The sequence below is a fragment of the Lissotriton vulgaris genome, chromosome 4_1 (genome assembly GCF_964263255.1).
Source record: "Lissotriton vulgaris chromosome 4_1, aLisVul1.2, whole genome shotgun sequence".
Taxonomy (NCBI): domain Eukaryota; kingdom Metazoa; phylum Chordata; class Amphibia; order Caudata; family Salamandridae; genus Lissotriton; species Lissotriton vulgaris.
In genome coordinates this window covers 316,639,559-316,655,825 of record NC_141691.1, presented here as the reverse complement: position 1 = coordinate 316,655,825, position 16,267 = coordinate 316,639,559, and the positions used below count along the sequence as shown (strand labels likewise).

At 51.4% G+C, this 16,267-nt stretch overlaps 1 protein-coding gene across 2 annotated transcripts in view; it reads left to right on the top strand.

The window, feature by feature from the left end:
• ADGRG4 (adhesion G protein-coupled receptor G4) overlaps window positions 1–16,267 on the top strand; it is a 1,454,718-nt gene that overhangs the window by 1,333,360 nt on the left and 105,091 nt on the right. For both annotated transcript variants that reach the window (XM_086918649.1, XM_086918650.1), the window contains exon 24: window positions 2,696–2,797. In XM_086918649.1, the coding sequence (XP_086774775.1) occupies window positions 2,696–2,797 (102 nt within the window). The remainder of the gene's footprint in view (window positions 1–2,695; window positions 2,798–16,267) is intronic.

Sequence of the window (16,267 nt, the reverse complement as noted above, 5' to 3'; positions counted from 1 at the left end):
CTCTAGGTAGTGTGGCTTAAGCAGTCGTAGGCTAATCTTTGGGGCACATAGGGTTAAACACTTGCAATATTACACCTTGACAACCAACCCACCACACAACGAGACCAGACTGTATTCTGTAAAAATATATATCTTTATATAGATTTTAAGCAGGCTTGTGAATACAGTCAACGTACTTTATGATAACGGTTGCGAGTTTACTTAGTTCAGGTTACCACAGTTCTTATGCAGTTCTCTTGAGGCCCGTAGGCCGGTGTTAACCAAAGTTCTTGTGGAGCCGGCGGCTTCCAGGGGATCTGTCCCACGTCGCGTTGCCTTCCCGGGGTCGCTGATCGTTGCGGCTCTTCAGCCGAGCAGGTCACTGGTCATCCGGGGCAGCGGTGTTCTGTGGCGGCAGGGTCCTCTCCTCGTCGTCCGCTCCATCCCTGGAGGCGGCGGCTGTGCGGCGGTGGCAAGTGGCAGTACGGTCCCCAAGTGCAGGACGTACCCAGCCAAGTGCCGGTGCAGCTGTGGGCTCACAGCTGGGCTGTCGGGCAGGCTACCGACCTTGCGGATTCTCACAGGGCAACTGTCCGTCTTTGCATGTGAGTGGCTGCTCGTTATGCAGTCACCTCGAGAGCTCGGACCGGACGGGTCCTCCTTCACTTTGCTCTCGGGCTCCCGGTGCAGTTGCGGTCACGGTGTTCGGGCCAGCGGCGGCTGGTCCTTACTTTGCTCTCGCTGTTGCTTTGGGCCCCGGTCACGGTGGTCAGGTGGATGTCGTTGCCTTGGAGGAGACTCCTCCGTCGGTGCTGCGGCGTTGGTCAGCACCCGCAGTCGCTTTCTTCCAAGGGGGTAGCGTCCACTGGTCCTGGGACGCTGGTCAGGGGGCAAGTTCAGTTGCAAGCCCTTGGAGATCTCTTTAGCAGAGTTTGGCACAAAGTGAAGCAAAAGTATTTTCGTAGTCTTTTCTCCTTCCTCTCCTTCAGCAGCAAGGCACCAGACACAGGCAAGAGTCAGCACCCTTCCTTGTCTCTCACGGTCCTTCTCGTAGGGCAGAGTCCTTCTGTGGCCCAAACAGGATCTAATTTTCAAGGAGCAGGGCTCCTTCTTTTATAGGCCAATTCTTTTGTTCTCGCAGGCCAGGGGGGCCTTTGCATAGCTCAGTCTTTGAGTACCCCGGTGGGTGTACTCCGGCTTCTGCTTTCAGTGTGAGGGGCAGGCGCATCATACGCCCCACAGGAGGTGGAGCCAGCATTGTCCGGACAGGGGTGGCCAGAGTACCTCGTTGATGGGGGCTTCGCCCTTCCTGGGCCAGGCGTCGGCAGAGTCATCCGCCGCTCCCCAGGAGGGTGGAGCCAGCATTGTGGTGGTCGAGCACAGCTACAGTTCGAGTCAAGAGGCACTCCTACCTCCCACTAAGGTGTAATCTGCGCATTCACCACCTGTCATCCCTCCAGCCCTGTCACTCACACATCCCAGACAGTCAGATACACATACCAGCAGAGGCGGCTGAAATGGTTAAGCAAGCAAATGCTGACTTTCTAAAAGTAGCATTTGCAAACCCAGGATACTAAAATAAACTTGACTACAAGAAATATTTTATCATCGTGAGTTCAGGCATACTAAACATGACTCGCTACCATGCTCCTTGAGCCTGCGGGGATTATAGGGTGTAATAATCCTCGCAGCTCAGTCTGGCCTAATGGAGCAGGTAGCCTTCAATAGTGAAATACGGTCTTGGTTGTAAGTCACTACTAGGACATGCCACGCACATCAGGGCTTGTCCTACCTTACACCTACAACGCACCCTGCCCGCAGGCCTACCATAGGGGTGACTAACATGTAGTCAAGGGAAGGGTCGGTGCTGGCAAGTGGGGACACTTGCCCAGCTAGCGTGACAGTACGAGACCGCACGCGGGTTCTGCGGTCGCAGTTCCCAGACACATCTTTACGGCTGCTTCGGTGGGTGGCGCAACCGGCGCTGCAGGCCCACCAGCAGTATTGGCATCTACAAGCCCCGGCACTCTCTCGTGCACTTTACTAGGGACTAACAGTAAATCCAAAGAACCAATCATGGATACCAATCGCATGTACAATTTACAGTAGGGAGCACTTGCACTGCGGCACGGATCAGCCGTGGCGCAGTGCCCTGAGTATCGGAAAACCAGCAAAACATCGGAGGCACATCAGCAAAAAGTGGAAGGGAGACTCACGCCAAGGTGCCAGGTCTAACAATAACCATGTGGAAAAAATGAGGAGATGTAAAATTGTACTGGCTAAAGTCCCATATGTACACGCATGGATAAATATTTCCAAACTTAGGGTTTCCATTTTTGCTGTAAATTAATGTTTTTTTTTTAAATGTATTATTATGCTTCTATATATATATATATATATATATATATATATATATATATATATATATGTATATATATATATATATATATATATATATATATATATATATATCCCTAATATTCAGTAGTGAAGCATTTATAGATACCATTTCTATAATCATAGTTGCACATTGTGACATATGTTTTATTATAGAAAAGTAAATCCAAGGGTGTGGCAAGCGACAGGGATCAAAGGCTATTTTCTATTTCAAATGATTGCAATTTGCTCATGATGTTTCTGTACCAACAAGCCATTGTGATTTGGTTCACCCTTAAACTGTATTTTAATATATGCCATGTATTCCCTTTTCTCTCAGGGTTCTTCATATTCCTCTTCCACTGCATGATGAAGGAGAATGTCAGGCACCAGTGGCGGCTTCACTTGTGCATTGGGAGGTTTAGACTGGAGAACTCGTCTGGTAGGTACCCCATGCTTTGCAGTGTACCCTGATGTACACTGATATTTTGTTGCTTGCTCCAGTGTCATCATAAAGGCAGCAGGAATCCAATGAATTCTGTTGTTACCTTATTGGTGGTAAGGCTATGCACAGGGACCATGGATCGACTTAACGGAATGACTTTGTGCTCACAAGCCCTGCGATTGTCAAAATCATATGGTCAGCGACCACAACATAATACTTCTTAATCTACCAAAATCCTTGTTTACAATTTGGAACGACTTTCCAGAACTTCGAGGGATATTCTGCCACTCATTCATAATTGCAGTTAGTAGGGAGTGTAAAAAGGGTGTTTTATTCTAATTGCAAAAACATTTGAGATGTAACAATAGTAAGAAGGGCTACTTTAACATATAGTTATCAATATTGCTATCAATAAGAGTTAGTAAATGTCATCCATTTTTTTCTAGTGTGATCGTCAAAATACTTTTTTATACACATTCGTTATTTACACTGCACATGAAACAACAACAACATTTTTAGTTTAGACAGTCCATACATATGAATTCAGGGCTGTAGTTCAAAGTGAGAAACTGAAAGATGTGTCTTACTCAGATTGCAAACTCAACTAACAAAATCTAAACAGTTATAGGAGCTCAAGTTAAGGACCTGAATGTTGTGGACCATGCTAAAAAGGTATACATTTTCAGTGTGTTGGTGAGAACAAGAAAGCTCAGCATGGAGTTCTGTCCCTAACAAGCACACAGGCAAATTACCTAAAGCAAAGTTCATGATACCACCAAATTCCAGATGTTGTAATATTAGACAGGCAACATAACTATAGACTACTGAATGCGTTTTCTACAGTACAGACATGAACTGGCACACAGCTGATATCTTCAGATGAGAACCCACCTTAACGTTAGTGATCTGACACTTGCCAAATAGTTAGGCTCAAGTACCTAACCATGTCTTATAACGCAGCTTTTCATGTTAGCATCTTAATTCCCTCTGTCTCTCTGCCTCAAATCAGTGTCACCCAACCAGTCTTAGATATGGGGGTATGTGTGCACATCTCGCGTTACCTATTCAAATGAACTGCTTGCAGCCATCATGCTTCCCCTGCCACTCTTACTTCTCCAAAAGACAGTGAAAAACTTCCTTCACTAATATACATGACCTCCCTCCATAAAGACCGTTGACAATTCTGAAAAGTCTTGAAGTTGCATATATACGCATCTGACATGTATTGTACAAAACCCTTTCACTTTTATTGATAGTTATAGCATCTTCTCAATACAGACCCACGCAAACATGTCATCCCTTTCTTCCCAACCCAAGTACTCCAAATGTTCCTCACAAGTTCTTGTACTGACCTACTTTTTACTGTAAACACACTCACCTCCCTTTTCCCCACACTGACTTTTTTAGGGTTGAGCCTGTGAGAGCATGTGCTAGCGCATGCGTCTCACTTGCGAGACACTCTTGCATACAGAAAAGGGCTTGGAACCTGCGATTCGTTGGCTTGCGTGGCACTCTTCTTTGCAGCCTCTTAATTCTTCATGGTAGACCTAACCTCATTTCCGTTCCTCTCTGAGGAGCAGAGACCAAGCACTGATTGATTCAATTTAATCATGTCTGTCCGCTGCTCCCAACGTGATTGAGGTACTATTTTGTTTGTTCTTTTTGTGCCCTGCAAACAGAAGGTGTGTGACTAAACATGACCGACAGCACAAATACAATTGCAAAGATTAATTTTCTATAGTTAACTTTCTTTTATTTTGGCAAGTTTTCTTTTGTCACTTTACGCTCATATTTTCTTTTGTTGTTGATCATGGGCGCTGTTCTAAAAAGATGAGGATTATGTAATTGCAATGCAACATTGTTGTGCAATTTCTGAAAATTATTCTTCAACAATACTCATGCAGCACACTAAATCCACCCCACTCCAATCCTCGCCAATCCCACCCCACACTAATCCGCCCCACTCAATCCAATCCACCCCAGATTCAAATCCACCCCCACTCTAATCGAAACCGCTCACCCCAATCCAATCCACTCCATTTCACCAAAGTCCCATCCTCCCCACCACACTCCAATCCAAAACAACCTGTCCCACTCTGATCCAAAACAAATGCCCCACTCCAATCCTCTGCACTCCAATCCTCTGCACTCCAATCCAAAACAATCTGCCCCACTCCAATCCAAAACAATCTGCCCCACTTCAATCCAAAACAATCTGCCCCACTCATAAACAATCTGTCCGACTCCAAATTCCCAAAAATCTGCCCACTCTAATCCACCCCACTCCAGTCTGTCCTACTCAAATCCAAAACATTAAGCCCCACTCCAATCTGCCCCACTCCTGCCTCACTCCAATCTTCCTAACTTCAATCCAAAACATTTTCCCCCTCTCTAATCCGTCCCACTGTAATCTGCCTTACTCCAAACCAAAACAGTCTGCTCAGTCTAATCAGCCCCACCGCAATCAAAAACAATCTGCCCACTCCAATCTGCCCCACTCCAATCCAAAACAATCTGCCCCACTCCAATCTGCTCACTCCAATTTGTCCCACTTCAATAAAATCCACCTCATCCCAAATCCAATCCACCTCACCCACTCCATCCCAAATCACCCCACTCCAATCCACCACAATTCACCCCATTTCATTTAAATCCACTCCAATCTAGTCCAATCCAATCTACCCCACTCTAGTCCAATCAGCCTCATCTGAATCCAATCCACCCCGCTCCAATTCAATCCACCTTATGCCAATCCTAAAGAATCTACCCCACTTCAATCTGCCCCACTCCAATCTGCCCCACACTAATTTGTCCCACTGCAATTCAAAATAATTTGCGGCACTCCAATCCAAAACAATCTGCCCCATTCCAATCCAAAATAGTCTGCCCCACTCCAATCCAAAACAATCCACCCCACTCCAATCTGCCCCATTCCAATCCGCAAAAATCTGCCACAATCCAATCCAAAACAATCTACCTCACTCAAATCCACCCCACTCCAATCCAAAACAATGTGCCCTACTCCAATGTGCCCCACTCCAATCCAAAGCAATGTGCCCCACTCCAATCAATCCAAAACAGTGTGCCCCACTCCAGTCCAATCGACCTCACTCCAATCCAATCCACCTCACCCACTCCATCCCAAATAACCCCACTACAATCCAACCCGATCCAATCTACCCCACTAAAGTCCAATTGGCCTCACCCCAATCAAATCCACCCCACTTCAATCCAATCCACCCCACCCCAGTTCGGTCTACCCCACTCAATCCCATCCATCCAGCAAACTACACTCCAATCCAATCCACTCACTCCAATCCAATCCACTAACTCCAATTCACCCCCTCCAGTCCAGTCCAATCTACCCCTCCACTCCACTCCAATTTACCCCACTCCACTCCAGTACTAATCCACCCCACTCCAATCCAATCCACCTCACCCCATTTCAATCCACCCCACTCCAAACCAATCCACCCCATCCAGTCTACCCACTCGAATCTACCACACTCCACTCACTCTAACTCACTCTACTCCATTCCAGTCCACCCCTCTACCTCAATCCACTCCAACCCATTTCATCCTATCCCACCCCACTCCAAGCTACTCCACTCTACACCACTGCACTCTATGACACTGCACCCTACAACACTCTATGCCACTGAACCACTGAATTCTACTCCCCTCTACTGAATTCTACGACACTCTATTCCCCCTACTCCACTCTATGACACTCTACTCCAACAATTCCAGTGGCAGGAAAGAGGAAAATGAAACTAGTTCTCCACACAGACTGAATTAATCAAGGATACATGTTGTTCAACTAAAACATGGTATCTATTCGTGAAAAGAATATTTGATGCAACTGTGAGAAAATGCAGCACTAAAATGCAGCGACCTGACGAATCCGAAAGAAGAAATCCAGGAACTTTCTGTAACAGGAAAATACCGAGTGTGACAAATTTGCATTGGGAGCGAGGATACTTTCCATACGGTTCCATTAACACGCACACCAGCGGATCTTCACTTGGGGTCTATGGACTGCTGGGGGTCCACAACGACTACTCAGGAGGTCAGCGACTGCATTTTAGTCGATTAAGCATATACACATACATAGGAGAGTTGAGCATTTTAAAATACTCTAAATGTGATGGAATTTGAAACTGAAGGCTGCAAATCCAGTTGGTATCCTTATCTTGAATCCTGGGAGGAAGGCACGTAAAGCAAATTTAAATTTGTATAATTTATGTCCTCAATTAAATCAAGTGGCTAATGGGGAAGCCACAGGATTCCCCATCTAATTGTTAAAGAGATTTTTTCAGGTGGTCACTGAATTGTCCGTGGTTAATGACATGATCATGCGTCATGATTTCTTCATCCCGCCGGACAGCTTAAGGAAGGACAAAATAAAGGCTGCACACCATGGGCCCTTGTGGCTCAACAAGTTGCAAACTTCTCAAACAGTGCTATTGGTGGCCTTTCTTAGAATTGTAAGTCAAGTACCTGGTTGATACGTGTGCTTATCCTGTTCTGTTCCCTGAAAGACCGTGAGATAAAGTTGGGATGGATTTCTCTGGGCCATACGAGGTCCTACCTAAAACATCAGTTACTTGATATTGTAATAGATTATCACTCCAATTGGTTATATCATATGTTTTGTGATGCCCCTAGTATCGGGAATGCCATTCACGTTTTGGAACAAGTGTTTGCGATTGAAGGTTCGCTCAGTGTGTTAGTTACAGACAATAGTTCACACTTCTTGTCACACAAAATGCGCACATTTCTTGATGTTAATGATGTACAGCATGCTAAGTTAGCTTTATATTGCCCGTTTTCAAATGGTTTAGTTGAAAGGGTGAATAGAACAGTGAAAGAAGGGATTCAGACAGCACTTTCCTCAGGACAGGATGTGCAGGAGTTTGTTATCACTGAAATGTGTAATGACAACATTGCACAACACAGAACCACTGGTGCTCTTCCTTTTACACTATTGAGAAGGAGTAATGTGTTTGTGAATGGTTGAAGTGCAAGAACACATGGAAAGATGTTGGGCTTAAGAATGTCGCTGTGGATTCCTATGTGTTGCAGAAGAAGAGTGCCACGAAGCAGAGATTTGATGCTGGTAAGAGTTTCAAAAGCATAGACCTTCAAGTTGGTGACTGGGTGTTATCCCCTTCACAGCGGGGCAAATTCCCCTGCTGAGCTGGGGGGTGGGGTGGTGCGCACAGCGCCCCCGTGCTCATGACAAGCTCAGCTCGTCATGAGCCACGGAGGTCGTGTGCTCATGACGAGCTGAGCTCGTCATGACCACACCCGCTTCTTTAGAATGCTCACACACATGGGGAATTAGTCCAGCATGCGAGCGTTCTAACGGTCATGACGAGCTGAGCTCGTCATGAGCACACGAGCACTGTGGCTCATGACGAGCTGAGCTCGTCATGAGACTCGAAGGTGTTAAGAAATCCCAGGAGAGTGCTGAAGGGTTTTTGGAACTTCACCTCTCCCATACAGGTCATGAAAGTGAGCAAGGGGTCAGCTCTTCTTGGTGATAAGGGATGATGGAACAAGAAGAGTCTTGTTCACCTTTGTGAGGTACTGGCGCTCTCCTTGAGGAAACATTCTGAGGTAGAGTTGGCCAATGTGATTGGTCCTACTGGTTGCACGACTCACTTGAGGGGTCTTCTACTTCTCTAGGTGAGTCATCTTTAGAGCTGAGTTGGAGATGTCCTGTAGGTGTTATTGAGCAGGATGCCATTAGCACCATGGCTACAAAAGAAGACGGGATTGTTGCCATAGAAAGATGCCATGCAGATTTAATGGTTGTGTATTGTTTTAATCTTTGTTATGTTTTGCCATGGCTACAGGAGAAGTGGGGTGGCGTCAAAGAAAGCCACCTTACAGATTAAATGTTGATGCATTTTTCTACATGTTGCAGATTTAGGTTTAAAGTATTTTATTAAGGCACAAAAACACGGGGAGGGGAGCAGGAGGTCAAGCAAACATACAGTACAAGAAGCGGAACGTTGCAGCGAGTCAGAAGAAAAGCAGGGAGGCAGGAAGCCCCAGAGGGTAACAAAGCAAAGACATAAGGCAATAAGGCATTGTGAATGACCCCCCTGTAGACCCCCACTCCCTGGGCAAGGCCAAGCCCGAATAGCACCCCGCAACACAGTAAAGGAGAAGCATACCGTTCCACCAACCCCCCGACCCCAGAAAAGAAGAAGAAAGAAAAGCAAAGGAGGAAAAGAAAGAAAACAATACCCCAACATCCCCGTCCGAAAGTCAGCATTAGAAGCACATAACCCCTCTTCCCGCCCCCAACCCCCGGCCCCCGATCCGCACATTCACTCCGCCGCAGCTGCCGGCGGCGTCAGCCTAAGGAGGCGCAAATACCGTGGACACGTGAGCTCGTGAAATTCCGTGGACAGCAGTGCCAAAAAGGGGTGCCAGAGCTCCTCAAACTGGTCAACATTCCCAGCCACCGTTAGCGACATCTTCTCCATGCCCAGTACCTGCCAGAGCCTATGCAGCCAACCAGTGATAGAGGGGGCAGTAGGGGTGCGCCAGAGTACCAGTATGTTCTGAACGGCGGAGCCTAGCGCAATCGCAATCTGCCTGCCCCTGCGGGACTTCAGCGGGTACATCAAGTCATTGGGGAGGCCTAGCAAGACATACGCGGGGAAGCGCGGAAGCTCGATCTCAAAATGCCTATCCACCTCATCTAAGACTTCCTTCCAATAGGCCGACAGCACCGGGCACTCCCAGAGAATGTGCGTGAGGGTGCCCTCCTGTCCGCAGCCGCGCCAGCAACCTTTATCGCCGATTTTGCGCATCTCATAGAGCCGCTCCGGGGTGTAGTACCAATAGGTGGACACTTTAGTGAAGGTTTCCGTCAGCCCAGTGTGGTACGCAGAGTGCCTCGCCCGATACGCAATCCTGTCCCACTCCTTGTGACTCAGGGTTCTGCCCAGTTCCCTGTGCCAGCGCTCCCTCCCTGGGTTATGGTAATGAAACGGCGGGGGTTGGAGAAACTTATACAAATCAGTGATGAGCTTGGCGTCCGAGGTCCGGGTTACCAACCATCGCTCGTAGGGCGTAATCGAACGGGCAGCGACGTCACGCACCGGGGGTTGAAGAGCCCAGTGGCGGACTTGCATGTAACGCAGTCTGTCCCCCTCCATCAGGCCAAACTCCTGTCGGAGCTGCTGGAAGGGGAGCACGCCCTCCGGCCCGTAGATCTGGAAAAGCGCCCTGCAACCCGCGCTCACCCAGTGGGAAAAGGCTCCCGGCTCCAGACCCGGGGTAAAGTCCGGATTGCCAGCAATGGGAGTGAACGGCGATGGAAAAGTGGTGAGCTCACGCAGCTCACACACCGCGTCCCACACTCTTAGCGGGACCCGGGTGATAAAAGAGGCGTAGAGATTAGGCGGGCGGTGAGTGCGCCGCAGGAACGGGACCTCCTGGAGGGTACAGCCTGCAACTGCCTGGTCTTGAAAGAGCCAGTGTTTGTCCGATTCCCACCGGCTCCACTCCACCAAATACCGGAGCTGCGCCGCCTGAAAGTACTTCCGGAGGTCCGGGACTCCGAGACCCCCCGCCTCCGGGGCAAGCATGGAGAGGACCCGCTTCATCCGAGGTTTACGGCCCTGCCACACAAAGCGGGAGATGTCTGCCTGCGTCTGCCGTATCCAACCCACGGGGGGCTGGAGAGGCAGAGCGCGGAAAAGATACAGGATCTGAGGCAGTATCGTCATCTTCACCGCCGCGATACGGCCCAACCACGAGAGTAGGCCCTTGTTCCATCGGCCGAGTTCCTCTTTGATCTTTTTGCCCAGAGAGGAATAGTTAGCTGCGACCATGGCAGGCAGGGAGGGAGCAAGCAAAATTCCCAGGTAAGGCACCGTGGAGGAGGACCACTGCAGAGGAAAGAGACTCTGAAGGTCCCGCCTGGTGTCGGCAGAGAGCGACACATCCAGTGCAGCCGACTTAGTCATATTCATTTTAAAGCCCGCCACACGGGCAAAAGCGTCCAGTTCCTGGACGCAGGCAAGGAGCGACCGCTTGGGGTCATCCAAGGTCAGCAAGACATCGTCCGCGTATAAGCTGACAGTGTGCGTGTATTGCCCCATCTTCACCCCAATAGCGTCCGGGTTATCGCGAATCCTCTGTGCAAACGGCTCCATATGAAGGGCAAAGAGGAGCGGCGAGAGGGGGCAACCCTGTCTCGTGCCGCGCTCAATGGCAAAGCTGTTGGAGCTGTGTCCATTGACACGCACTGACGCTGATGGTCTCCTATAGTAGTTAAAGACCATAGTGCGGAACTTCTCGCCGATCCCCAGTTTCCCAAGGACCAGCTCGAGATATGGCCAATGAACCCTATCAAAGGCCTTCTCCGCGTCGACCGATAGCAGCATCCGCTCCCCCGGGACGCGTGAGGCCTTTTCCAGCACGTGCGTCACCCTCTTTGTGTTGTCGACCGTCTGCCTACCGGGTACAAAACTGGCCTGGTCTGCCTCCACCAAACCTGGTAAGTGTAGACCCAATCTGGCCGCCAAGATTCCGGTGTAAAGCTTGAGGTCCACATTTAGGAGCGAGATGGGCCGGTACGAGCCGCACAGGGTCCGGTCCTTCCCCGGCTTGGGGATAACCGACACAGTCGCTGAGAGAAGGTCCGGTGGGATGGCTCCCGGCTCGGAGAAGGAGTTGAACAAGCGAGCCAGTAGAGGCGCGACAGTGGGACAGAAGGTCTTGTAAAACAAGGCCGTATAGCCATCCGGGCCCGGGGCTTTACCATGCTTTAGCCGTGCAATCGCTGAGATGACCTCCTCCACGTGAATGTCCCTCTCTAGGTGGTCCGCCTGGGAGGGGTCCAGGGCCGGGAGGGTCACGGATTCCAAATAGGCCTCAGCCTCTCCCGGTGGGGAAGGCTCTGCAGCGTACAGCGCCTCGTAAAAGGAACGAAAGGTATCTGCCACCTCCGCGTCACCGGAAACCGGGATCCCATCCACTCCCACCAGCTCCTTCACCACATTGCGTTGCTGCGCAGCCCTGAGCCTATGGGCCAGGAGCTTACCGCACCTGTCTCCGCCGGTGTAAAAGGCATGCTTCAGGCGCAGCGCGGCATACTCCGCCCGATCTAGATCCAACGCAGAGAGGAGTTTCCGTGCCGCCTTCAGCTGCTTCCAGACACGAGGAGCCCCTGTTCGGCGGTGAACCTGCTCAAGCTCCCTAACCTGCGCTGTCAGTTCCTCCCTCTTGCGTTGGCGTTCCCTGTTTTCCGCTGAGGAAATGGAGATAAACTCCCCCCTGACGACCGCTTTCAAAGCCGCCCACTGCGTTGCCAGGGACGTGGCAGAGTTGTTATTGTGGGTTAGGTAGTCCTGGATGACCTCCTCCACTCGCTTCACAACCGATTTCCTATGGAGAAGCGTGTCCCGAAGCCGCCACATCCCCCTAGAGGGGGGGCCGCCGGCCAAGCAAAGATCCCGGAAACCGGTGCGTGGTCGGACAGGGACAAGACCCCGATGTCTGCCGCTGTGGCGGCTGAACGAAGCGGTCCGCTCACCAAGAGGTAATCCAACCGTGAATACGTGCGGTGCGCGTGGGAGAAATAGGAGTAGTCCCTATCGGTGGGGTGCATGGCGCGCCAGAGGTCATGCAGGTCCATTTCCGCAAGCTGGTCCTGTACCGCCCTAGAAAGCTCCCCTGTCTGCGGAAAGCGCTGGGCAGACCTATCCAGGGTGGAGTCGAAGACCATATTCAGGTCTCCCCCCAAGATGATATGGCGATCGGGCGAGGCAGTAACGTCCACCAACACTGATTCCAGGAAGCGATCCTGGTGGTCATTTGGGCTGTATACCGAACCAACCGTAAAGGTAACACCTCCCAAACGCATGCGATACACTAGAAGCCTCCCCTTCTGCTCAGCATGTTTATGCAACACCTCCCCCCTGAAGGAGCTGGCTAGAAGAATGGCCACCCCAGCAGTCTTAGTCGCAGCAGAGGAAAAGAGTTGCGTGGGGAACTTGGCAGAGCGCAACCTATGGCAATCTTTGGAACGTAAATGGGTTTCCTGCAGGAGGCAGATATCCGCCTGCGACCCCTCCAACAGGGAAAGGATCGCCCTACGCTTCACGGGGTTATTCAGACCCTTAACATTAAGGGTCACTACTTTCAGGGGCGGCATCGCCTCCAGGGAAACAACGCGCTATGCAGCGAGCGAGGGATCAGCGGAGGGGGCGCGCGGGGCAGGGGCGCAGGGAAGGCCAGAGGCAGCATCGCACATGGTCGGACAGCTTCGGACGGGACCCCCCCACACCAAACCAACAGGTAAACCCCCCCAGAACCATCCCATAGCAACCAACCAAAACAAAAAACAGGAAACAACACCCCATAGTCTCAGTCTAGCCCAGGTGGGCGAGTCTGCAGAAAACAGTCAAGTGGAAGTCCAGCCACACGCCTCCCCCCTCGCCCCCCCAGCCCCCAGCCCCAGCTCAGCATCGTTAAAGCTAAGAGTCTCTCCCCCCGGAGAAAAGTTAGGCCGTTAGGGCCACACCAGTAGATTCAGGCAAGTTCCTGGCCGCAGTCCTCAGGGCCTCCTCCATGTCTGCTCTGATGGTGGGCGAGTCTGGACGACTCGCCGTCGCTGACGATTGGCGTCTCCTCGATCTCCGTCGGCCCCGCCGTTCGGGGCGCCGCCATGCGGGTGTAGCCCCTTCCTCCTCCGTAGCAGTAAGGCCCAGTACTCCACAGACATCTTGTAAAGAGCGCAGCTGATGCAGCACCCCATTCCATCGAAAGATAAGACGGAAGGGGTGACCCCAGGAATAGGCTGTCTCATGCTCTCGCAGAAAGTCCGTAGCGATGCGGAAAGACCTGCGCTTCTGCAGTGTGATGGCGGACAGGTCCTGATAGAGCGCCACAGGTCTTTCTCGGAAGGTCAGCGGTTGCTTCCTGCGGGCCTCCGTCATGATGCGCTCTTTTAGGGGGAAATCCGGCAGGAATGCCAGGATATCAGGCGGGGCGCCGATGACTGGCGCTGGCGGCCCACCCTGTGTGCTCTGTCAATGCGGATCGGGAAATCCGCTCCTTCCTCCAAGATGTCGCGGAACAGGTCCTGCAGATAGGCCACTAGGTCCGCACCTTCATCCGCGGATGGAACCCCTCGCACCCGGATGTTATTCCGCCTGGACCTGTTCTCGAGGTCCTCCGAGTGGGCCTGGAGCTCGACACATTGCTCTCGAAGGCGGAGGACGTCCTGCTGGAGATGAGTTATCTCTTCATCGCGACGTTGGGCCGCCGTCTCCACAGTATCGACCCGCTCACCCAGGCCTTCGACTTCCCTGCGCACCTCCCGGACCTCTCCAGCCACTTCGGTCTTAAGAGTTTGAAATTCCTCCTTGAGGGAGCTGAATAAGTCCTCCATGAAGGACCTCGTGACTGGTGGCTCGCCCACGGTTGCGTCTGTTGATGCCCGGGAGGCCCCCGGGGACGGCTGCGCCCTGTCGCGTAGTTGCTGGGACCTGCCGAGCATTTCCGGCAAAGTGCGATCTCCTCGTGCCGCGCCACGTCTCCCAGCCATCTTGGCCCCCGGTGAAGCCCAGGGTCAGTTGCTGTAGGCGAGCGCCACCGCTCGCGGGCACCAGGTGTGAGGCCCTCGTCGGGGACAAGGGTAGTGCGTCACAGGCGACAAAATGGCGGCCCGGGCCTGGGCAAGATGACCCCCGGGCCAGCAGGGCAGGCAGCAACGTCCAAAGTGTAGGCCTCCAGCCTCGTACTCCCAGGGGGGGGGCAGCAGATGAGTCGGTACCAGGACGAGCCGAGGCTCCCTTGTGAGAAGGGCGCGGGCAAGGGCCACTGGGCTCAGCTACACAAAGACAAGATGGCGGGAGGGTGGAACCCAAGAAGGCAGCCCGGGCCAGCAAGTCCGTGGGTAACCCTCAAACGGCAACGGGTCCGGAAAGTGCGAAATCGATGTCTCCCTTCACCACCAGTTGATTGCCCGGCTCGGGCACTGCTCGAACTCCGCCATCCAGTGCCTCCAGGCGCGGAGTTCGCAAGTCAGCACTCCTCGAAACTCAGAGTAGGGGGAAGATCGCCGGCGCAGGGCTGGGGTTCGTCGCCCAGCAATGGTGCTTGCCACCAGGGCACCGGCCAGGAAGCCACCACACTCCGCGGAGTCCGTCTAGTCCGCTCCCCCGGGATCTCCGGCTTTCAGCTTTTCAGCACTCGGCCCAGCCGAGGCGCGCGGACAGCGCCGCAATACGCTCCGCCTCCCGGCTCTTCACCTCGGGGCGACCCGGGCTCCACTCCTCGGAGCGGTCTTCGAATAAACTTTCCGGGGACTTCCCCCGGGGCCACAGAAGTCAAAGTGGTCCCAAAATGTGCCCCACGAACTCCGGCACAGTTCTCTCACCCGCAGTGCAGCCGCGGGGGGGAGAAGCGCAGGAATCGGGGCTCAGGCTGAGCTGGGCCGGAGGAGCTACGGGAGGAAGCGTCCGCTCACCCCGCCATCTTGGCCACGCCCCCCCATGTTGCAGATTTAATGCTTATTTATTGTTCTATACTTCATTTTGAGTTCCACATTCCGGAGTGGAACGGTGTCTACGTGGTTCACTCCAACGTAATTCAGTGTCCTGGATGTACGTCCCAGATGCTGAATGCTCCTGGTTGTGGGTGTTTATGTATCAGGAATAAAATCAGTTAAACTACACCGCTGTCTCAGTGAACTCCTTCTTACTGCCCCCGACATTGATTAAACCAACAAAAAATGTGGAAAAGGAGTAAACCAATAAGAGGGGAACTGAGAGTGAAAGAGAGTTGGGGTGGTTCCCCCAGTTAGAGGGATTACAAATGTTCAGTAAGAACGATTTGAGAAAATAAGTCCAAAAGCCTTTTAAAATAAATACAGTTAAAGCAGAATGTTTGATTGATTGATTAATTCAGAAAATACGCTGTGCTGTAGGATTTCCTTTTAGCTCCAGCCATATTTAAATCACACACTGAATAAAAAATTCCACCTAAACTTCTACATCAAGCACCGTTTCAGCCTTACATTCTAAGTGAACTCTAAGGGCTAGATATAGGAAGCCTAACACCGGTCGGTAACGGCCAAAATCACAGAATTTCGGCCGTTACCGACCGGTATTAGGCATTTGAGATGTAGGGGCCTAATTTAAGGATTCGGTAATTTACCGAATCGGTAATTTAAGGAATCGGTAAATTACCTAATCCTTAATGTAGGAAGCACTCAAGTGAGCGCTCTTCACTTGCAAGGATTCGTTATTTACCAACAACTACAAGTTGGTGGTAAAAACGAAAACCGTTAAAAAAGCAATTTTGTGCTTTTTTTAACAGTGCCATGTGGCAGACATGCATGCCATTAGGGCATGTGTGTGTGCCACATATGCACCCATGCACTATTCAGGGGTGCAGCAGGGTGTCAATGTGACACCCTGCCACCCTTGAATG